The sequence below is a fragment of the Gobio gobio genome (assembly GCF_949357685.1).
Source record: "Gobio gobio genome assembly, chromosome: 9".
Lineage (NCBI taxonomy): Eukaryota > Metazoa > Chordata > Actinopteri > Cypriniformes > Gobionidae > Gobio > Gobio gobio.
The window spans coordinates 24,307,807-24,333,640 of record NC_137115.1 but is presented as its reverse complement, the minus strand read 5'-3'; the positions used below and the strand labels follow the sequence as shown (position 1 = coordinate 24,333,640).

Genomic DNA, 25,834 nt, shown 5'->3' with positions numbered 1-25,834 from the left:
AAAGTCGTTGTCCATAAAACAGGCAAACGGTCAGAGCACAGTAAATCAGTCCAATCAAACAAACAAATCCAGAGGGTGAGACAGGAACAAGAAACCAGGACACGGGCAGATATCAAAAACCAGGAACAAGAAAAACAGGTAAAACGCTCAGAAATTGAGTATTACAACAAACAAGACTTCGCAGTGAATGACAGAGTAAATGGGCTAGATATAGGCAGAGGTAATGAGGTAAATAAGACAGGTGCATGTAATTAGAGATGATGAGTCTGGGCCAGAGTCCTGCATGGGTCCGATTTTGTAAATCCGCACCCGCCCATATCTGCAGTGCTTAAAACCACATCCGACCTGTTTTCCGACAGCAGCACTAATTAAAATCTGCACCCGACCCGACCCGCTTAAAATAGAACCAACACCAGACCCGCACCCGAGATAAAATCAGTTTAGCATATCACATTATAGACACACTTACAAAAATGTTTATTGCCAGGATACAGAAGTTATTAAACGACCATTAACACAAGGACAACTTCAGCCAAAGCTGTCAAAAGGCTACATCATGAAGAACATGGTTATGTGTCTTTATCATCTCTATGAGGCACATTCAGTTCTCTCCTTGTTTGAAAAATACTGTTCGATAGAACTGCTTGTGCTTGGTTTGTTACCACAGTTATCTGCGTGCTTCCTCAGTGATGAAGTTCCACATTTGCGGCTATCCAATATACAATATTTTCTTCAACTCCTTAGGATCCATCTCGACGAGTGCAGGCAGATCGCGCGTGCGGTTGTGATTCTCCTGGGAGGGCGAGCGCGCCGCTCGGGCACACTGATATGGATTTTAAATTATTTTTTCAACTTGAAATACAGGCAGGGCATATTTTTGTAGATGTGTTCCTAAAAATATGCATATATTTTTATATATATATATTCGTTTGCACGTGACTGTTTTAAACCTGTGTTTAGACCCGTGTTCTCCCTTGTCCGACCCGACCCGCAACTGTATCCGACACATTTAGTATATTTTTCACCTGTTTCAGCAATATTCGCGGGTCACCCGTCAGGTACCCGCACCCGTGCAGGACTCTGGTCTGGGCAGTGAGTTATGGGAAATGCAGTCCTTGATGGAGTGACAGTCTGGGGTGGAGTGGACTCTGGTGGTAATCACAGGCACTCTCACTGGTGAATCGTGACACCCAGGTTCCTAACTGACGACGAGGACTTGACAGAGCAGCCATCAAGTGTTAGACAGTATTTTAGGTTACTACTTGTGGAGTTTTTTTGTCCAATAATTAAAAAAAAAAAATTCTGAATTAAGTTGCTGGAAATTACTAATCATCCAATTTTTTATATCAACTATGCATTCCGTTAATCTTGTGAATTGGTCAATTTCGTCAGGGCATGAAGAAATATAGAGCTGAGTATCGTCAGCATAACAATGAAAACTAACGCCATGCTTCCTAATGATATCTCCCAGGGGTAGGGTGAAAAGCAACGGCCCTAATACTGAGACTTGCAGTACTCCATACTGAACTTGTGATCGGTATGACATCTATTAATTTACTGCTACAAACTGATAACAGTCAGATGAGTAGGATTTACACCATGCCAATGCAATTACACTAATGCCAACATAGTTTTCGAGTCTATTCAAAAGAATGTTGTGGTCAATAGCATCGAGTACAGCGCTAAGATCGAGTAACACTAATAAAGAGATACAACCACGATCGGATGAAAAGAGTAAATCATTTGTAACTCTGATGAGAGCAGTCTCAGTACTATGATACGGTCTAAATCCTGACTGGAAATCCTCACAGATACCATTTCTTTCTAAAAAAAAAGCATAGTTGTGAGGACACTGCCTTTTCTAGTATTTTTGACAGAAAGGGTAGATTTGAGATTGGCCTGTAATCAAGTTGCGTTTTTTTAATAAGTGGTTTAATAATAGCCATCTTAAAAGTTTTCGGTACATATCTTAATGACAAGGATAAATTAATGATATTAGGAAGAGGATCTATGACCTCTTGAAGAATCTCTTTCAGTAGCTTAGTCGGTATATGGTCAGGCATACATGTTGACATTAATCAATGTCAGTGGTAAACTGGTAAAACTTTTCAAAGCATCAATGGTCTTCTGTTTCAAAAGAGCTGTACACAAATTAGTTCAATCAGTTAAAAAGAGCTTGTGTACATTGCATAAAAATTTAGATATTTGAAAACCAAGAAAAAATGCCTTTTCAATTTGAAAGTAGATAACTTAATAATGAAAGTTCAAAACTGAAAGTTTCTGTTTTTAAATACTTTCATACTTATTTGGGAACTCACATGTCAAAATCCAGCTGTCAGTCACTTATTCCAAATAGTAAAATTAGATTAGATTAGATTAGATTCAACTTTATTGTCATTACACAAGTACAAGTACAAGGCAACGAAATGCAGTTTAGGTCTAACCAGAAGTGCAATAGCAGCAAGTGCAGGATCTACAACGTTTGCATAAGTGCAGGACATGGATATGTACTGAGTATTGTCACGGGTGAGAAATCACACAACAAGGTTGCTCGTGAAAGTGAACCCCGGAGGGTGGATTTATTGTGAGTACTTTGGGGAATAGGTGCAAACGGTGAAACAAGTCCTCGTGCTCGTGAAGGTGGGTGTCCAGCGTGCTCAAAAGTCCAGCGCCGATCGGTGCTGGGGTGGTGAACAGAAAGAGAACAAAAATATATTTTAGTGCGGTGAAAACTGCAAACACTTGTGTGTGATTTCTCATGTAGTTGCCCGCATTCTCCACCAGATGTCACGGGTGAGAAATCACACAAGAAGGTTGCTCGTGAAAGTGAACCCCGGAGGGTGGATTTATTGTGAGTACTTTGGGGAATAGGTGCAAACGGTGAAACAAAGGTGCGTGCTGTCGTCGTGGCTGGTGGTCCTGTGAAGTCCTCGTGCTCGTGAAGGTGGGTGTCCAGCGTGCTCAATCGGGCTGTCGGTCACTCGCTGCCTTCTGTGAGGTAAGAGAAAGAGGATTAGTTCCAGCACGTTCAGCATGAGACGGGCGTCTGCTCAAGTGAGAGCGGCAGCGGCTTTTACAGCCTCTCGCTGATCGGGTGCAGCTGTGACCGTTCAGCCCGTGATGAGGTCGTGCAGGTGCCGTGCGTTGGTTGCCAGGGCGACGCTGATATGCCCAGAGAGACTCGTCACAGTATATATAAATATATCTATAAATAGAGAGATGGTTATTACTATAAACAGAATTTACAGGTGAATGTGTACAGTGAATAATATACAGATGGTTATTACTATAAACAGAATTTACAGGTGGATATGTAATATAATATACAGATGGCTATTACTATAAACAGAATTTTACAGATAGAGGTATACAATGATATGTTAGGCTAAAATGAGGAATATGGCAGTGGATTAAGGTAGTGCAATTGTAGAGGTTCGGGTAAGGAAGGCAAGGAAGAGGACACAGGGGTCGGCTGAACTACTGACGTTTTTATTAATAAACTCAAGGTCGTTTCGTATTCGCACTAGAGTGCACTTTCAACTCATAACATTCGTCGTCAACTCATAACATTCGTCGTCAACACTTCCGGGTTGCGTCCATCCGGGAACTCAATGCACGTCAGTAGTTCCTCCTCTCTCTCTCCGTCCTCCGTTTCTCCATGGCTCTTATACTCTCCCCGCGCCCATTACTGGAATGAGAGACAGGTGTAGGTGGTTTGTGTCTAACCCACTCACTTACCGCTCGTCTCCCGCCTTTCTCCCCTGCTGCAAACCTCGCTGAACCACGCCCCCTCTGCCACAGCAATAAATTATGGACAGAAGCTATCCGAAAAAAAAGTGCAGTGGAAAGTGATTGCATATTACAGTTAGAAGTACGGTGCAAAATGCTAATGTAAACAGTTGGTACTGTAAATAACAGTCGGCAGTGCAAATGAGCATAATACAGTTAAGGTATGGTAGTGCAAAATAAATAAGTAAACAGTTGTGACTGTAATAAACAGTCGGTAGTGCAAATAAAGTGAAGGCGGATGTGAGGTAGGAGAGTTATCAGTATATGAGGGGAGTGGATCGGAGGTTTGAGTTCAGTAAAGAGACAGCTCTGGGGAAAAAACTGTTCTTTAGTCTGCTGGTCCTGGTCCGGTGGATCCTGAAACGCCTGCCGGAGGGCAGGAGAGAAAACAGTCTGTGGGCTGGGTGAGAGGAGTCCTTGAGGATGCTGCGAGCTCGATGCAGGCAGCGTTTCCTCTGGATGTGCTCGATGGCAGGTAGTGGAGTTCCTGTGATGCGCTGGGCAGTTTTCACCACCCGCTGCAGTGCCTTGCGCTCCGCAACAGAGCAGCTCCCATACCATACTGCCACACAGTTGGTCAGGATGCTTTCTATTGCACAGCGATAGAAGTTCACCAGGATAGCTGAGGAGAGCTGATTCTTCCCCAGTGTCCTCAAGAAGAAGAGGCGCTGGTGAGCCTTCTTGACCAGGCTGGAGGTGTTGGTCATCCACGACATGTCCGCCGAGATGTGGATCCCCAGGAACTTGAAACTGGAGACACGTTCAACAGCCATTCCATTGATGTGGATGGTGTTGTGTGTGCCTCTTGACTCCTTCCTGAAGTCCACGATGAGCTCCTTCGTTTTGGTGGTGTTGAGGAGCAGGTTATTTTCAGTGCACCATGTGGCCAGGTGCTGGATCTCCTCCCTATAGGCAGTCTCATCGTTGTTGCTGATGAGACCAATCACCGTTGTGTCGTACGCAAACTTGACGATAGAATTAGATCCATACACAGGCTTGCAGTCGGCGGTGAAGAGGGAGTAGAGAAACGGGCTTAGCACACAGCCCTGTGGTACACCAGTGTTAAGAGTGATGGATGTGGAGCAGGTGAATCCTGAACGAACATTCTGGGGTCTGTCAGTTAGGAAGTCCAAAATCCAGTTACACATTGAAGTGTTGATGCCCAGGTCTCCAAGTTTGGCTATTAACTTGGTTGGGATGACAGTGTTGAATGCTGAGCTGAAGTCAACAAACAGCATGCGTGCGTAAGTGTTTTTATTGTCCAGGTGAGTGAGCACAGAGTGCAGTGCCATGGAAACGGCATCCTCTGTGCTCCTATTGCTGCGGTAGGCAAACTGGTGTGAGTCCAATGTGGATGGTAGAGAGTCTTTTAGGTGTTCCAGGACCAGCCGCTCAAAGCACTTCATGACGATGGGTGTGAGTGCTACAGGGCGGTAGTCATTAGGGCACCTCGGGTTAGAGTGTTTTGGCACTGGCACAATGGAAGTGCATTTAAAGCATGAAGGTACAGCTGCTTGGGCAAGAGACAGGTTGAAAATGTCTGTAAAAACCCCAGCGAGCTGCTCCGCACATGCCCTGAGAACACGACCAGGGATGTTGTCTGGTCCAGCAGCCTTGTGTGCGCTGATCCGGCTCAGTGCCTTGCAGACATCTGTGGTGGAGAGTGTGATTGGTGGGTCAGCTGAGGGTTTGAGCTAGGTGGCAGTTTCTCTGTTGTCCCTTTCAAAGCGAGCATAAAAGTAATTTAGCTCGTTCAGGAAGTTGACATCAGTGGCTGCGGGGGTGGAGTGGGGGGGTTTGTAGTCACTGATGGCCTGAATGCCCTGCCACATTCGTAGAGGGTCAGAGTTGGAAAAGTGACCCTCTATCTTTAGCTTGTAGCAGTGCTTGGCCTGTTTGATCCCCCTCTTCAGGTTTGCCCTGGACGTACTGTAGGCTTGTGCATCTCCTGATCTGATAGCAGTATTGCGTGACTTCAGCAGGAGTCGCACTTCCCTGTTCATCCATGGCTTCTGATTTGGGTATGTGGTGATCTGTTTCTGGGTTGTAACACTGTCAATGGTGGTATTGATATGATCCAATACAGAGGAGGTGTAGGAGTCAATGTCTGTGTGAGCGCCACTGGTGGCTTGAGAAACAAACACACTCCAGTCTGTGTGTAGAAACCTTTTCTGGAGTGTGGAATCAACCCCCGCAGGCCACACCTTGATGGTCTTCACTGATGGCGGGAGGGGGAGGTGTTGGGTGGTATTTGGGGTTGGTGATTGGCAGAAATATCGATTTCGATCTTGATTCAGTATCAGTTCATATGTATATAGCCTACTGTACATATAAGGACATTTTTTTTTAACTTTTCTTGGGTTAAATTATATTTGCTCGCATTCAATATTATTCACTTGTGTGTGCTTATATAAATTATCATTAAAAATATTAGAATGTAAGTTATTAACGTTTTAAAATTTCACATTTAAAGAAATCTAGTGTTTGATCATGTCTAAATATGTATTAAAATGCAAAACCTAAAAAATAAGTAAGCAGTTAAGATCTGCAATACTTTTTTGAGCAACTAGATACATGTATATTTATTAAACAGCCATACAGGCACCTATAGTGGGTAAACCATGGCATTACAAATTAAATGTATTATTTTTCCAGCCACAAAATGACTCTAATTTGCCTCTTTGCATTGTAATTCTCTATTTTAACCTTAATTACTTCACTAATTGTAATATAAATAAGAAAAATATTAAAATAAAAATATTTTAATTCATTGAATGGTCATTAATGGACCATAATTATTGCACAAATAGTAGGCTTATTTAGAACCAAAAGATCTCCTCAAAATATTAAATAAATATTATTAAACTAAAATATAGAACATTTATTTAATTGAAAAATAGTTAAGGTGAATGATCACATTTGACCACCAATGAGTATGAGTGTGACCAATTAATAAGGAATTACCTGAGGGCTAAATACAATAAAAACATTAACATTAATGTTCACAATGTTGCATCTCCATCACTCTCCATCATAAAATAATACTGTAAATATGGTTGACGTAATAATCAATGCACACAATGCTGTACTGTTTACCAAAAATGGCTGCAAATACCTGTATAGTGAAACTGTCGTCTATCCATTCAAATGTATGACACAGCGCTGGTTTATTTGGAAACCAAACCACGTGAGCTCCGTGAACCACGTGACCGTGCGCGCCGCCAGGAGATGAGAGCATGTCGCAACTCTGTTTTTCAACGCCTCTGGCTTTAACTGTTATGCCACATTAGTGCCAAAATGCTATTTATTGTTTGAATTTCGTATTAAAACTTAAAAAATGTTAAAAGCTTAGACTTTGTTTCATATCAAAAGCAGATTTGGCAATTTGAGAGCGAGAGTGACAGAGAGACGGAGGGAGAGCAGGGAAAGGAAATGCAGCTGAACGAATACGCGTGTTTTAAATAGCGTCAGGCACGTGCACAGGTAGGGCTCAACCTGTGCAGTGCACATGCCCTTTTTTGTGCCCACGCCGAAGTGCCCTTTTTTTTTGGTGGCGTTTTTTTTTTTTTTTTTTTTTTTTTTTTTATAAATCAATGCTATTGGTCACCCTTCACGTCTGTCTGTTTTACAAATATTTAGCCAATGAAAGTTCTTAAAAAGAGCTTGAGTAAATATTATTCGACGATCCTCAAACTGTCAGTTAACCATAACTCCGCCCCCTCTATCATTCTCGACTGAACGAACTGACGTTCCGCAGCAGCCGCACAGCAGACCGCAGCTGGACGAAGTTTTGCAAGGGTAAATAAAGATCTTGTTGTTTGAATAAGTATTAAACAAACACTATGTCTATAGGCTCATATTTTATTTGAATTTGAGTCTGACTAAGACGTGGTGGGACCACCACTACCGCCTACCACCTGAGACTGAAAAGTAGAGACTAGCTAGTCAATACATATGTAGACTTGCCTACACTTAAATAGCCTGTGCATACATAGTAGCATTTCATCTTTTATAAAATTAGATTTTGGCCAAATGTATTTTATTTTACAACCGGAAAGACAGTGCCCAACTGCCCATTAAAGCTACAACAAACTAGTTTGAAACCTGCTGATAAAAATGTAACGTTACGCCGGCGCCGTTTTAATGACGGACAAATTGCACATTTGCACACATTCGCTGGTCAAAACCCCCTTAACTGCATAGCATTTGAGTTTGACTTTTGTAAAATGGTAACAATATATTGATAAGTAATACAACATCTGAACAACATATAATTTGTTTTTTGTTCGCCCCGCGCTGTTTCATACTGGAACTTACACAAAGCGACTAGTGTGATCCTCGTCGTCACCTAGGTAACATATCTTTGATTCATGATTGCTGATGATACACTTGATTTATTAACATTTAATCGTGTTAAGGTAATAATATAAAATGATGGTTATTATTCAAGGCTGTTAATATGCACACATTATTCGTTATCTAGCTATTTTTTTATCTACAGTGTTCTATACTCTCTCTGCTTGTCTTGTATAAATGTAGTAAAACATGGTTTGTTGTAGTAGTAACAAAAAAAAAAAATTACAGAATCAGATATTTTTAGCTAACTCTAAAAAGGAGTACACAAGAGCAATTAACAAACACAGGACCCTACAAATAATACTGACAACCACCCAGGAGGCACATTGTTATAGCCAAATTTACACCTAGAAGGCCAGATATCCTTTGTATAATGCCAAGCTATCATACCATGTCCTTTTTCCAGTTAAGTTTTCAAAATTGAGGTTAATTAAGAACCAACTCCGAAGCCTCTGCTCAGAGGAGAGACTCTCAGACCTTCTGCTCATAGCCATAGAGAGGGACATCCCAGTGGATCACAGTGAAGTCATAAACATCTTCAAGCACATGGCTCACAGAAGGTTGCTGTTGTAATTAGGTTTAAGCCCTGAAACCCTGCATATTTATGTTATTATGGTTGTTATTAATAGTGAATAAATCTAAAGCTTTTGAGACTATTATTTTGCATTATTGATTTTGTCATGAAGATATGACCATTTCTTCCATTTATGTAGGCTTAATAAATAATCTTATATATATATATATATATATATATATATATATATATATATATATATATATATATATATATATATATATATATATATATATATATATATATATATATATATATAATAAAAAAAGGGGTGCCCTTTTTCAGTTTCAACACATGCCCCTCAAAAGGTCTGTGCACGGCCCTGAATAGCGTAAAAAAAAACAAGAACGACACGCAATATGTGGTGGCCGGTGTTGATTCTGTGGGGCACCGCCACAAATTAGTCTATGTGTGGGAAACACTGAACTGGGGCCCAGGTCAGGAAGCAGACAAACTGGCTAAACCGACCGTCTGCTAGCTGTCTCACATCACAGAAGTCAGATTAATCCCAACACATAGAGACTCTTTCACCTAGATATTATCACATAGAGACTGTGTCTGTTCCCAGAATTAGCAAATACAAAAAAACATCAAAACCATTCAATGGTAAAAATGTAATTGATGTCCAACAAATAAACAATAGATATAATACAGATGAACAAATGATAAAGCTCGGGTTACTGAATATTCGATCCCTTTCCCAAAAAGCGCTTATTGTTAATGATATGATTACAGATAATAATCTAGATGTGCTGTGTTTGACAGAAACCTGGCTAAAACCTGACGACTACAATGAGTCCACCCCCCAAGATTATTGTTATAAACACGAGCCACGTCTGAAAGGTAAAGGGTGAGGGGTTGCTGTAATTTATAATAATATCTTTAGTATTACTCAGAAGTCTAGTTTCAAATATAATTCCTTTGAAGTTTTGGTGCTTTACGCAACGTTATGTAGAGTAATTCATAAATCCCGTTTGACATTTGTGTTGGCTACTGTATACAGGCCACCAGGGCACCATACAGACTTTACCAAATAATTTGCTGATTTTCTATCAGAGTTAGTACTGGCTGCGGATAAAGTCCTAATTGTTGGGGATTTTAATATCCATGTAGACAATGAAAAAGATGGATTGGGATTGGCATTTAGAGACATTCTAAACTCTATTGGAGTTAGGCAACACTTGTCAGGACCCACTCATCGCCATAATCATACTTTAGACCAAATATTGTCACATGGAATAAATGTTGATACCGTTGAAATTCTGCAGCAGAGCGATGACATCTCAGATCATTACCTAGTATCATGTATACTTAATTTAGCTAAGGCTGCAAAGCCATCCCCTCGCTTCAAATATGGCAGGACTATCACTGCTGCCACTAAAGATTGCTTTGTAAATAATCTTCCTCATCAGTTTCTTCTCCTCAGCATCCCAGATAGCCTAGAGGAACTCGATGTTGCAACAGAAACTATTGACTCTCTCTTTTCCAGCACTTTAGACACAGTTGCTCCCCTGCGCTTAAAGAAGATTAAAGAAAATAGTCCAACGCCGTGGTACAACAAGCACACTCGGGCCCTTAAAACAGCAGCCAGAAAAATGGAGCGCAGCTGGAGGAAAAAAAACGCATTTCGTGGAAAGAGAGCATGATTGCATACAGAAAGGCCTTAAAAACTGCTAGATCTGCTTATTTCTCGACTCTCTTAGAAAAAAAACCCCCACAAGTCTAGGTATTTATTCGATACAGTGGCTAAATTAACCAAAAATAAAGCTTCAACTTCTGATGTTTGTACACAGCACAGCAGTAATGACTTTATGAACTTCTTTACGTGTAAGATTGATAATATTAGGAAAAAATTATTTCCATCCAGCCGTCTACTACAGTATCACATCAAACAGAGCATTGTATTGTCACTGAGGAAAAAATACACTCATTCACTGCTATAGGAGAAGAAGAATTGGCTAAACTCGTTAAATCATCAAAATCAACATGTACGCTCGACCCTATACCGACTAAGCTACTGAAAGAGATGCTTCCAGAGGTCATAGATCCTCTTCTTAATATCATTAATTCATCCTTGACATAAGGATATATACTGAAATCCTTTAAGTTGGCCATTATTAAACCACTTATTAAAAAAACGCAACTTGATCCTACAGAATTAGTCAATTACAGGCCAATCTCAAATCTACCCTTTCTGTCAAAAATACTTGAAAAGGCAGTGTCCTCACAATTATGCTCCTTTTTAGAAAGAAATGGTATCTGTGAGGATTTCCAGTCAGGATTTAGACCGTATCATAGTACTGAGACTGCTCTCATCAGAGTTACAAATGATTTACTCTTATCATCCGATCGTGGTTGTATCTCTCTATTAGTGTTACTCGATCTTAGCGCTGCATTCGACACTATCGACCACAACATTCTTTTAAATAGACTCGAAAATGATGTTGGCATTAGTGGAATTGCATTGGCATGGTTTAAATCATACTTATCTGACCGTTATCAGTTTGTAGCAGTAAATGAAGAGATGTCACACCGATCACAAGTTCAGCATGGAGTACCGCAGGGCTCAGTGCTAGGACCGTTGTTTTTCACCCTGTACATGCTACCACTGGGAGATATCATTAGGAAGCATGGCGTTAGTTTTCATTGTTATGCTGATGATACTCAGCTCTATATTTCTTCATGCTCTGACAAAACTTACCAATTTACAAGATTAACGGAATGCATAGCTGATATAAAAAATTGGATGATTAGTAATTTCCTGCAACTTAATTCAGAATTTTTTTTTTTAAATTGGACAAAAAAAACTCCACAAGTATTAACCTAGAATACTGTCTAACACTTGATGGCTGCTCTGTCAAGTCCTCATTGTCACTTAGTAACCTGGGTGTGCTCTTTCACTGAAAAAATAAAAACCTTGGATCAACTTAAAAAAAAATTGAAGTAATCAATCACACAAAATATTTGACATTGACTCAAAGTAAATCATTTAAATTAGTTTAACCTGATTTAAACTAATTTTAAACCCATGCAACCACTTTGTAAAGGTTGATCAAACTAATTATTTTAGGTTGGAACAAAACAATTTTTTGTCACCATTGTTGAGATTCATACACTGATTCTTGATGTCTGTGTAAAGCTTCAATTAAAACTTATTTGCACTATTTTTATTTTTTAATCAGCATATTATTTAATTATCCCAACTGTCCTGAATGTCGTAGAATCACATGGCTATAATTATAAATACTATAAAATGAATAACACATTACTTCTATAACATTAAACTCTGAATGGGATCAGTGATTCTGGTCACTACAAATAACAAACAACATCTGAACACATTTTCTCTTGCCATAACAAAAGTGTTTTATAAACACACAGTAAAAGCAGCCAGAGAAAAACTAATGTTAACGTTTTAAGGGTCAAGAGCCCAACTAAAGCAAACACTCATCTCATCATGGTTTCACAGAAATGACAGAAATATTGTCAGTCTGGTTAGTAATGCGTGAAGCTGGTAATACTGCTTGTAGAGTTGTTTAATCTTCCTCTGCTGAATTCTTCAGAGATGTAATGTCTTCTTTTATCTTCAGTTGATTTCATCTAAGGCTGTGGCTGAAGTCAGTTCAAATCATGCTTAATCTAATAAAAATACTCTGATCAAATTAATAATCAGTTTAATGTCCCGCTGCCAATTTAAATTGTATCCATGTAAAAAAAATGGATTCAACCATAAATATAATCTTAAACGTTTACTTTAAATGAAAAAACTAATAATTCTAAGCTATTTCAATGAGAAAATACACATTAAACGAACAACAGCAATGTTAGACTTTTTTTCAGTGTTGATACCAATCTTTCATTTGAAAGACACGTTTCTAGCATCTGTAAAACTGCATTCTACCATCTTAAAAATATATCTAAATTACGGCATATGCTTTCAATGCAAAATGCTGAACAGTTAGTTAATGCATTCATGACCTCAAGGCTAGATTATTGTAATGCTCTACTGGGTGGTTGCCCTGCTCGCTTAACCCTCGTGCACTGTTCGATTTCTGGTTGGATTCAATACAATTCCCCAAAAATAACACTATGAAAAAACACATACAATCAGGTACAAACAATTAACTTTTAATATCAATACTTTTCACACATTACAAAGAATAAATATCTGAATTTACGATTTATAAAAATACTTTTAACCATTTTTATTTTTTATTTTTAAGATTGGCCCTTAGGACACTTGCCTTTATACATTTAGAACAATACTATCTTAGTCTAAACCTAAAGAAATCTTGACCAACTATATAGCATTTTAAAGCTTTCAGACTCTAATTTTCATATTTGGTGACTGATTTTCAAAAGATATGACAGAGCAGGAGATAAATAGTGATAGATTCGTCATTTGTGATGCGGTACCAAACTATAACGCACGTTTTGACTCTTTCCATATGTTTTTTTTATATGCATTTTAGAGATTGAATTCAAATCAAATATTAACATTACTGCCCAAACTACTTCTCAATAGGATGTCTACTTCATAGATATTTTGAAAAGTATGAAAATATAACGTTCAGATCACTCAAACCATATATGGAAATCCAAGAGTCTACATGTCATCTAGTGGAAAACGTTGGTACTGCACACATAAACGTTTTTTTTTTTTTTTGCGATATCAACCTAAAATTTGGTACAGAATTTGTTCAGATATTTAGCTTTGATTTTCTTGAGGTTTTAGAATTTAACATGTTTTGTAAAATGTATATTTTATATAAAATATAAAAATATATATGTTATATATTTTCATGTTCATAAACTTCTATAACTTGTTTTAAACTTTACTTTTACGACTTATACAGTGATGGCCGATTTCAAAACACTGCTTCATGAAGTTGTTAATAGTTGAAGAGCTCTGAGATGCACAAAGTGTTTTGTATTTTGTGGCTGTACAGTTGCTTTTGAACAGCTATCCTATATGGGTCAAATTGACCCACAAACAGCAAGAGTGTATACAATTTTGATATGCACATTTCACAACGCATTATCATGTTGAAACTTTGCATGCATGTTAATGACCCTAAATGAGAAAAGGTCACACAATTTCAAGAAAAACAATGTAGGTTAGATAGTATTTCAGATAGATTGAAAAAAGAAATTATAACTAATTTTTACCATTTGTGGCATACAAAAAATATTTCTGTATTGAAAAAATGGGGAAAAGCTAATTTTTTTAGCTTCATAGGTTAGTAAAAAAACTAAAATAACAAAATATAACCAAGAAATGTTATTATTTTGGGTCTCTACAATTGCCTTAGAACATTAAAATATGCGGGTCAAATTGACCCGTGAACATCACGAACGTAACAGTAAATGTGTGTGTATATGTCAAAACACATCAGCATGTTGAAACTTTGCATGCATGTTCATGACCCTAAATGAGAAAAAGTCACAAAATTTTAAGAAAAAAACATAGGTTAACTGATATTTCTGACAACTTAAAAATCAAAACGGGTCAAATTGACCCGCAACATAACACAAGGGTTAATAAACAAACTCCAGCTGGTCCAAAACGCAGCAGCTCGAGTTCTTAATAGAACCAGGAAGTGTGACCATATTAGCCCGGTTCTGTCAACACTGCACTGGCTCCCTATTAAACATTGCATACATTTTAAAATCTTGCTTATTACTTACAAAGCACTAAATGGTTTAGCTCCAAAGTACTTGAGTGAGCTCTTAACACACTCCATCATGTCTATTGCGGTCTCAAAATTTTGGCCAGTTGATAATACCTAGAATATCAAAATCAACTGCAGGTGGTCGATCCTTTTCCTATTTAGCACCTAAACTCTGGAACAGTCTTCCTAGCATTGTTCGGGAAGCAGACACACTCTGTCAGTTTAAATCTAGACTAAAAACATATCTTTACTATGGCATACACATAAAAAATTTTTTTAGGCTGATCTTTCGAATATTCCTATATAATAATTGTTCAATCGACATGTCATCCTCAATAAACCCGTCTCCGGCGTGATGACTCCGATCCTCTGACCTGTAAAGTTGCCAGAATAATAATAATATACTGTTTGTAAATTGGCCAGAGGAGCACTGGCACCCCGACTGAGCCTGGTTTCTCCCAAGGTTTATTTTACTCCATTATGCCACCTGATGGAGTTTTGGGGGCACTAAATTTTCCACTAAATATCCAAATAAATGTAATTACTAAACTAAATTAAATACATCAACTAAATAACTGATATCACGTTGTCACTGTGTGATAATTGAAATGAGCTAGATGACATCACCGTTTTCTCCAGAGCGGCTGTACAGCCGAATCAAATTCTGTTGCATTATTTTCCTGTTTAACACTGTGAAGCTGCTTTGAAATAATCTGCATTGTAAAAAGCGCTATATAAATAAAGCTGACTTGACTTTGTACATGTACCATATGAAAGAAATAAAGCCAAATGGTAATGCTGTTTTTGGAGTTGTTTAATCATCCTCTGGTGAGATATTGATTTTATTTGCAGTTGATTTCATCTATATGTGTTTTTCTTTATTAAATAATTTATTTAAATTAATTTGGAAAAATGTCTTGGTCTTTAACTATGAACACACACTAAGAAGCGTAATATGTAACACATACACAAATTTTGTTGTGGTATTGCTGGGATCATACCAGCACTCAAAAGACAACCTGCTGGTGTACCAGCAAACCAGAACCCCAAGCTGGTCCAGCATGCAAAACATACGTTATGCTGGTCCCCCAGCACCCCATGCTGAGATCCAGCAAACCAGCCACCGGCACCCCGTACTGGTCCCAGTGAGTAAAACATACCTTATGCTGGTGACCAGCAACGCTGGATTTTTCAGCAGGGTTAGTCTCCTAGCCTCTTTTCTTTCCTCCTTTGCAGATAGATAGTTGGGCTGGAAATTCTGGAGTTCATCACCTTCTATTGATTGTATTCAGCTCTGATTAATGTAATTTTCCTAATCAAACCTGCTTTTATCTCTTACCTCTATTTGGAGAACCTTTATTTGATTAAGAGTGGCACTAGAGGCTGACGGTGATTACTTAACTAATTGGCTTTGTCTTGTTTTTCACTGGAATTGTTCAAGTCAAGTCAAGTCACCTTTATTTATATAGTGCTTTATACAATACAGAGTGTTTCAAAGCAGCTTTATGGTGATAAACGGGAAAATAATGATTCAATGATGCAAACAGAATTCAATTCAAATCAGCTTTAAAAAAACAATAGTTTCATTATTCAGCTGAATTTACATCAACATTTACATTTAAATTACATCAACTTCTATCAATGTAGCTATGCACTCTTTTTTACAGTAATACTGTATAACAGGTTGGATTATTATATAATTTGCACTGTTCCATCCTTGAGTAAACAGTAAACCATTATTGTTGATGGACAAATGTGGGTGCTCATAAAATAGCCATTTTTGCTGCTTAGTTGGTTGTTCTATTAACAGTCTTTTTATATTGGGGAACATCCAATACGTTCCCATAGTACATAATTTCAGAGAAAGATCAGAGAGAAAAAAATCATAATAAAATAATTAAATACATAAAGCTGATTTTTATTCAGCAGTCCATGTTTTCTTCCCTTATTTTGGTTCCATTTGGTCTTGCAAGAAAGTATGATGAAAACAAATAATTTTTCTTTTCTCTTGTAAAAGCCTTTTTGCTGTGAGGAATATAGTGTTAATGACAACAAAGGCAGTTCCTCTTTCTGCCCCATACAGTTTGCTCTACTGCAAGCTATCACTTTGAAACTGTGTGTAATCTGGGAGTTAAAAAATACAGTTGGATTGCTTTACAGTCTTAGCGTGTTTGTTTGGTGCCAAAACAGCAGGATGTACTCTCTTCTAGGCATGTGACGGTATCAAATTTTCATGTTACGATTAATTGCTGAAGCTTTTATCACAGTATATGGTATTATCACGATATTGAAATAAGTTGCTTGAAAAAAAGTGTTGTCCTTCTTACTATAACAGGTTTAATAACTTTTTCTTATGACAAAAAGAACTGAACATTTAAATACTATAAAGCAATACACAAAAATGTATAAAGTAAACAAATGTTTCAAACAGATTCAAGTGCAAAATAATTATAAAGAACAATAGGTATCACTTTAAAATAAGGTCTCACTTGCAGTTAATTTAGTTAATGTATTAACTAACAATAACAAAGAGTAAATAGCTACATTTGTTACAAAGTTATTATTCTTTAATAACGTCAGTTAAAAAATACAACTGTTAATGTTAGCTCAGGTCCATTAAATGATAGAGTTCCAACTTTTGATTTGAATAATGTGTTATTAAATGTTGAATTTTAATTTACATTTAACTAAGATTAATAAATGTTTTTTAAGTATTTTTCATTGTCAGTTTGTTAACTAATGAATTAACTAATGTTAAATAATGGAGCCTTATTGTAAAGTGTGTGACTGAACAAAAAAGAATCAGAACATATTCAAACAATATCTAGGGTAGTCCAGAATAAAATATAAAATGTTTAAGTTTGAAAATAAATAGCCTTAAGTCTTTAAAAGGGTGTTGAATTGAGAAATGTACTTTCCTTTGAGCCTTTGATATATAAAAGTTCATTGTGAAATAAGAATATTCTGTAAGTTTCGGAGCTGAAAACTTCCTTGTTAGTCAAAGAAAAGCTTTTATTGACACCAGGCCCAGAAAACGAGAGATCTCAGAATATGTCGACCACTGACGTCATAGAATGCAGAAGCACCGCCTCAAGCCCGCCCACCGACTCGTGGAGCTAAACGTGTCATGCTACCGAGCAATAAACATGCCGGTTCCAGCTCACGTAAGACATTGCGCATTTGTTCGCTTCATTTCACCGCAGAATCGTTTGTAAACAAGATACAGGTCGAGACTGGATTTGCAGACATATTGAGATTAAAACACAATGCTGTGCCTCCTATATTGGATCCAACAGGAATGATGCAACACACTTATGTGAGTAAAACATGTTTTTTTATGTGTTAGTATTGCATTGTTACAGATCGTTTAATATATTTTGATTACATACCTTAGCACACTGTCAGGCTGGATAATCCTTTATTTGAGGTGTTATTGGTTCATTCGTAATCAGACTCGGACTTGTAACGCCAGTGCTCGTAAAGTGTGTGTGTGTGTGTGTGTGTGTGTATGGGTCGCTGTTATTCACTGATATTCGGCCCGACCGCATACACGTGTGTGTGTGTGTGTGTGTGTGTGTGTGTGTGTGTGTGTGTGTGTGTGTGTGTGTGTGTGTGTGTGTGTGTGTGTGTGTGTGTGTGTGTGTGTGTGTGTGTGTGTGTTTGTGTGTGTACGGTTCGCGGTTATATTCACATCGGGCCGGCCAAGTAATACAAAAATAACATTCCAATCAATCACGGGTGGATGAGAGATGAATCTTTGTGTTTGTTTAATGAGCCCTGTGAGCGTTTCCCCAGACGATTCCCACATGTACTGAGGGGAGCTGAAGCTCATTAAATATGCAAATTGTATCCAATCCTAGCCGTGGGCATTTACTTTCAAGTCTTCAGTGAGGCACGCCCATCAAAACCAAGCGTTTTTCAGAGAGCCTCAAAACCTATGGGGCGCCGTTTGTAAAGCGGCTCACGCTGAAAATAACAGCAACATTTTGACACATTTAGCTTCAAACAATGTTTAAAAAACTGGTATGAATTTTTGGCGGTCACTTTTTTAGCACATTTACAACAATATTTGTCAACTTAGAGATATTTTAAATAGTTAAATCTAAATGTTAAATGTTAAATCTAAATGTTAATTGTTAAATCTAAATGTTAAATCTAAATCTAAATGTTAAATCTAAATCTAAATCTAAATGTTATATCTAAATGTTAAATCTAAATCTAAATGTTAAATCTAAATCTAAATGTTAAATCTAAATGTTAAATCTAAATCTAAATGCTAAATCTAAATGTTAAATCTAAATCTAAATGTTAAATCTAAATCTAAATGTTAAATCTAAATCTAAATGCTAAATCTAAATGTTAAATCTAAACGTTAAATCTAAATGTTACATCTAAATCTAAATGTAAAATCTAAATGTTAAATCTAAATGTTAAAACCGGTTATCTGCATTCTGAATTTGCATATTAGTTAAATATTTAGTTTCACTAAATATTTAGTTAAATATTAACTAAATATATAGTTAAATAGTTTAAATATTTAGTGAGTCGCATTACAAACGGCGCCCCATAAAAACCAAGGCAGAAAATAGCCTATTACTTATTCATTATGATATTTTTTTAATGTAAAAACCACGCAAACGTCACAAGTTGACCTCAGACAACAGTATAAAAAAATAAAAAAAAACAGTTCATGACACCTTTAAGTATTAATTTTTTGGTGATGTGATGAGCACCGTAGCAAATACAGAAAACTGAATAGCTGTTTGAAACATTTAAATACTGTTTATAGCGTGAGACTGCTTTGTTTATGAGGTTTCCGGTGAAATGGCTGCATTTCTGCTGTTCCATCAGCACATTTGCCTAGAATGTGCATTTTCATTCTCCTTTACTCGTTCCGCCATGCTCTGCTCATGCGCGTTGGGTTTGTTTACATAGTGTGTGTGCCTCTTTGAAGCAGCACACAGCGGTGTTGTTCATTTTAAATGATAGATGGGTAAAGTATTCTTAAAATGCATTCTAAAAATCGGAATAATTCGTAATAAATAATTATTCACTGTATTTTGAAGGGACCACGATAACAATATCGTGCATGTTCATTATCGTGATATATCATATTTGTCACGCTGCTGTGAGGAAATAACGGCAAAAGATCCAATAGCGAGTCAATAGTTTAGACGATCAATACACAGCAGTCAATCAATACAAATCGATACAATAGATGATCTGACAAACAGGAATGTGTGGTGAGACAATAAATAGGCAGGTGAATGAGGTCCAGCTGGCAGTGATAATGAGAGGTAGTTATCAGTGACCACGCCTCCAACACAACCACACACACGGAGAGAGAATGAGAAAGTGAATTCATGAACCGTGACAGTATTACCGTTTACCGGTACATGTCTACTTGTGACTTGGACAGTCCCTTTTCACGTATACTCTCCATCTGCCCAGCCATCAAATCAGAAAATAAATTTTCCCACCTGTTTCCCATCAGTACCATCTGCACCAGGATAAGAACACACACTTCACAGCCACTTTTGTTCTGGTCTCAACTACAGATAACAGACCACTTACATGCTCTACTTATACCTATTGGATCTCCTTGGCATACCCCAGCGATCTCCAAGTGATTTTGCAGAGATCACCTTGTGAATCTCTAGCTATCTCCCTGTGATACTCCAGCAATCTCCTGTAAGCTACTCTTTGGAATATTATACATACCTGTCTACTCACCATAATCCTGTGAAGAGGTGTGTGCTCTCTCTACTATTTCTCCAGTCATCATTGCTCCTCTGTCACCCTGGTAAAGGAGACTTAGTTAGCTCATATTCATCTGCTCATCATTATTGTGATTCTGTGCCATTACTCCCCTGCTTTCTGTTTAACCAATCACTGTCAATAAATACTTGTTTGGGTTTAACCTAATCTCTGTCTCTGGGTCTGGTGTTCCATGACGGAAGACCAGACCCCAATATCATGAACCCAACAGTGTATTCACCCATCCACCCCACTGACCTGCGTGGGTTGGATGACCATCTCTTCATGCAGCTACCAGTGGAAGCTACCACCTGTATCCTGGAACAATATATAGAATATGTGGTGTTGCTAAGTGGCTCCTCAATTACAGTAGGCGATGTGGATGAAGACATCATCGCCCCTCAGTCGCAGCCTCCCCAGCCCACTCCGGTTCTCCTTGTGCCATCTGTCGTCATCTCAGTGATACCACCTGCTTTTGAATTCCAACCTAGTCCCTCACCACCCCTCCTCACTTGCCATAACTAACCACAAGTCAAGAGCCAGAGCCAATGATTGCTACAGACCCCAAACTCAGACAGCCCCTTACCCCACTCACCATGGTAGAAGAACCACCACAGACCCAGAACCTAAGCTAGAGCCCAACATGAGTCAAGAGTCAGAGCCAGCACCCAACAAGGACCTGCCACAAATGGAGAAGGTCACCATGGAGCCAGAGCCTGAAGCCCAGTCCAAGAGCCTGAGCCAGTCATCATGTCTGAACAGGTGCGAGAGCCGGCACCCATGGCCATCCCAGTGGAGATTCTGGTGGAATTTGATGGTGTGAAGTTGGATGCCATTCGTGCCCCCATTTCTGATGTACAGTTGCTGCCTATGAGCACAGCCAATATAATGGACTCCCTAGTTTCCTTCTATTCCCAGCTCCAAGTCTCCAGCATCTTCGTTGGTCCTGCCCAGCTCCAAGACTTCTGTGTCTCCGCTGGTCCCGCCCAGCTCCAAGTTTCCTTCATCTCTGCTGGTCCCGCCCAGCTTCAATTTAAGACTCCTGCGCTCCCTAGTTCCCTCCGATCCACAAACCAAGTCTCCTGTGTCTGCTCTGGTCCTGCCCAGCATCGCCTCCGCTGCCTCCCTTCAGGCCCTTGGCTTCGCCTCGGGCTGCCGAGCTCGTAATTCCACCTTGGCCCATCAAGCAGTCAGCTCCACCTGGTTTCTCCCCCCTTGGCTTCACCTGGGACCGTTGACCTCTCTGCTCCACCGGGCTCCCTCGTCCCTCCAGCTCATCCTTGGTCAGTCATCGCTCTGCCTGGCACCCTGGCTCCAACTCAGCTGCGCGTCACCACACCTTCACCTTAGCCTCCAGGACCTTGTGTCATCCGGTCTCATCAGCTCTCCGGCTTTGCCTGGGTATCCACCTCTCACGGCTCCACCTCTGGCGGTCAGATCTCTGGCGCTATCCTGGTTCCACCCTCCATCGGTTTTGCCGTTGGTCCTTGACCTGGCTCAAGTCTGGCTTGCTCTGTGATGTTTGCCTTCACCAACTCCTCCATTGTCCTCTCCCTCACTGTTCCCCATCAATGCCTCTGACCCTTTCTCCTGGGCCCTCAAGAACCACACCAAACTACATGATCAAGGACCATTACATTTTTGTGGGCATCAGGAACCACCAGTGGAGGAGGGGGTAATGTCACGTATGCTCTCCATCTGCCCAGTCATCTAATCAGAAAGGACATTTTCCCAATATCCCGACTATCCCTCACCTGCACTCACTCGGCCATCACCCACACCTTTTTTCTCATCAGCACTCCAATCTGCACCAGGATAAGAGCACAAACCTCACAGTCACTCTTGGGGCCCGTTCTTTTTACATTGATTACTTGATCATCCGGATTTCACTGTTGATGATTTGACATGATCCAGACTGGGTAGGTTCTTTGGAGCTCATCCCGGAGTTGCTGTCATAGCAACAGGTCCGTAAACTCAAGCCTCCTTTGGGCTTATTTAATGTAAACAGGATTAGATTGCATCTTTTAAAGCGGAGGTGATACTTAAAGTCAGTCCCAGCCACTGCTACTTACAAGAGTACCTTATTGAAAAAAATATAATTTATATTTATTAAATATAAGTATATCTCGATCAAAAGATTGATTACACGTATAGTCCAAATAAACTTACTTATACTTTTTGTCAGTATAAGTCAAGTATTGTTACTGAACTGAGACTCACAACAAGGAAGATATGAATAAAACACAGTTTTATTGACAGCAGTAATATATACAGACTGGATGGTTAGTATATCTGAAGAGATGTGAAGTAGAAGAATGGTGGATAGGAATACTGACAGTCTTTATCGTTGAAGATGGGTGAGGAGGTTGTGGATGGTGGAGAAGCTGGAAGCTGGAGCACACACCTCGGTAAAGGGACTGGTGAATGTAGGGAGATTTGGAGATAGAGACGAATTGCAGACACAGAGGACCAGGAAGACGATCGAGACAGAGAATTTGGATAACGGAGACAAGTAACATTCGCTGGGATCAGGTAAGGTAAGTGAGTCCTTCCTTAAATGAGACCAGGGGCTGGAGCCATATCTGGACGCTGGTCAGGGGCTGGAGCCATCACTGGACTCTGGTCAGGGTGGACTGGAGCTGGTTCTGTCCAAAAGTCAATGAGCCAGTCGTCCCTTGCTGGCTCAGGCTTGGGCCTGCTGAGTAGGAGTGTGTAGAACTCGGGTCATGTGTACGCTTGCAAAAGATAATTGGTGTAAAATGAATAGGAGTTGCTCTGTAAATAAAGATCAGTCTTTTTTGTGAGTGCAGCATTATATGTATGTACTCTAGGTGTGATGCAAGATGCATGTGGTCGAGTGTCTATATCTCCTCACTGCATATAGACCAACTCGCCCGGGAATTATGGGAAACTAGGTCACTCGCACATAATCATAAACATAAAAAGTCTGGGCCTTGTTTGCATTTGCCATTTTCTCTGTCTGCTTTCCTGCCTCAACTATGATATGGTTATTATCCTTCATTGCACCAGCGCCTCTAACTCATCCAGTGGGTAAACTCACATGCAAGTCATACCCTTTCCCCAATCACACGGTGTCTATGAGCTCTGATGAGTGTTATTTCATTTGAATGATATGCTGCGTTTTGGGCAAAGCCTGCTGGAGGCATACATATTGTTGATATCTCTTTCCTCAGCCATTTATAATGTTATGAGAGAGAAGAAATGAAAGGAGGTAAGGAGAGATCCTTATCTATGGCTGCTGTGCTGAATGGTCAGATGAAATCAGATCCAAAATGCTTGAATTGTTCACAGTCCTCAGTCAAGTGTGGCATTTCAATCTATTATGCAGGCTCCATGTTGATTGTCTCTCTTTATTGTGAAATGATAATGACAACTACACTAAACTCAATTTCTCTGTAGTGTGACATTACATTACTGAAGTTGCTGAACGGAGAAAGATGGAGCAATCTGTGTTTATGGTCCTTGACATAATTTGACCAGAGCTTTTGTTCTCAACAGGCCTGATATATACACAGGGCTCATTAACTCATGGCAAATGTCTGGCAAAATGGAATCACATTCATCAGCCTGCTTTTTTAATGTCATTGACTTTGCCCTTTGAAATTATTTTAATAATTTTATATGTCTCCATGTCCAGCGTAGTATCATCCTGTGAGGCTGATTTTTATACCTATTAAACATCATTGCACTGGACCCCATTAATAAAATGTGTTTCCATATGCATTGACAATCTACAAGCTGATTTAATGATGGAAGAATGTGATGCTCATGTAATAGGTAGTTGCGTATGCAGCACTGCTCAGATCTTTTTCACATTCTGTATCAACTGTATAAAATGTTTTCATTATATTATAGCCAGGGGCATCATGCACCTAGTTTTTGAAGGGGGTACCAGTGCCAGTCCAGGCTTGATTGGCACCTTTAGGCAAGATAGAGAAAAGGGAAAAAACTCTCCAGGATTTCTTTATATAAGCTTAAGGCAGGATGGAGGGCTAGCGTGAAATTGTATCTGGGTTGAAATCCCAAGTTTTCTTCATTTTTTTCTAATAAAACAAGCAAATTGTAATTGAACATGAACTTGTGATTAACATGTTTTTCACCATATCTTTCCATTGAAAAAAGTCATGAGTTTGGAGCAACATGAGTGTGGGTAGATAATGATAGAAGAATTTATTGTTTAAAAAATAATCTGCAGAAGGTGCTACTTAATTGGACTAACCAAATTTAGATGTTAGATGTTAAATTAATGAAAGGGTGAAAAGAGTTTAAGACAACTTTTTTTATGATAATTGTGCAGTGTATAGATGTATAAAACTTATATAATTACAATGAATTATGTTTATATAACAAAAATTATGTAAAAAATTAAATAATTTATGGCTCAAAACAACATATTTTCTTCCGTCCATTTAACTCGAATTTAAGTTTTCAGTTTATTTGCTTCACTAATTAAATGGGTGAAATTATCACTGTAACTTCTTTAATATTTTAATTATTTTACATTTTAAAAGCAGCCTCTACACTTAAGTTTCCATTTTCCATTTTGACTTGAGTTGACAGCATGTCTATTTGTCTTTTAATTTTTAAACAGAGATCCACGGCTGGGTTGGCCATTCCATTATGTGCCTTCCAGGGCACCGTTTCCCTCCATGCCCCCACAGGCAAAACACTGTCCCTCTCCACCTATGAAGTCAGCAGCGATGGCCTAAAGATCTCCCCCAACAATGTGAGGAAAATTGAGGTGTACCGTTCCAAATCGGTGGGTCATGAACCTAGTGCAGAAGAGCCCAACTCCAGCACTGGAGGTGGGGGAGTTGGAGTCGCAGACACAAATGTAAAAATCCACCTGGAAGTTCTGGAGATCTGTGACAATGAAGAGGCCATGGACAGTGTCTCTATTGTCTCCAATATCAGCCAGTCATCCACACATGCACGCTCGCCTTCGCTACGCTACTCTCGCCGTGAGAACCGCTTTGTGTCATGTGACCTTGGCGAAACGGCCTCATACTCCCTGTTGATCCCCACGAGTAACCCGGACACGGACAACATCAACATCCACATTCCGGATACGGTAGAAGCGCACAGACAGAACAGCCGGAGACAGCACCAGGAGGCTGGAGGTTACCAGGAAGAGATACAGCTGCTTAATGAAGCTTATAGGAGGCAGGCAGGTGATCAGGGGAACTGACATAACCAGATATACCAGGCTATGCCAATGGGCTGAGAAGTCCCAGGGAAGAAGTATGAAATGTTTGGATGAAAGATTGCGACAAAAGCTCATAGTGTTGCAAGTCCAGGGTAGATTAAAGCACCCAGATTAAAAAAAAAACAGATTACCATCTAAGCACCACTAGAGTAGATCCAATGTTGCAATGTGAAAATCCAGTTCAAGGAATCACAAGACGCATTTATCTGCCAAGCCGTCTTTAGTAAGCAATTGTGGGATTAAAAAAATATGCTGGATACATGATGAGATATGGTAAATCCTTTTACAATTAAAATTCAAGGTTAGCATGCCACACAATAGCTGTAGGTTTGGAAAAGGGAAGTAATTTATCTGCCAAAGTGCATCTAAAATGTGCTCAGAGGTGCAACAAATCTCAAGATGAGAAGTTTTTTTTTTTGGTTTGTTCAGATTTGCCCACAACTTCAAGCTTCAGTGAAG

The 25,834-nt window shown here is 39.2% G+C and overlaps 1 protein-coding gene across 1 annotated transcript in view; it reads left to right on the top strand.

Moving 5' to 3' along the window:
- LOC307131324 (putative G-protein coupled receptor 149) overlaps nt 1–25,357 on the top strand; it is a gene marked incomplete at both ends in the record, with an annotated part of 111,980 nt that extends 86,623 nt beyond the window's left edge. Inside the window, one exon of the mRNA XM_079824913.1 lies at nt 24,761–25,357. Coding sequence (XP_079681039.1) covers nt 24,761–25,357 — 597 coding nt within the window. The remainder of the gene's footprint in view (nt 1–24,760) is intronic.
- Nucleotides 25,358–25,834: the final 477 nt, after the last annotated feature.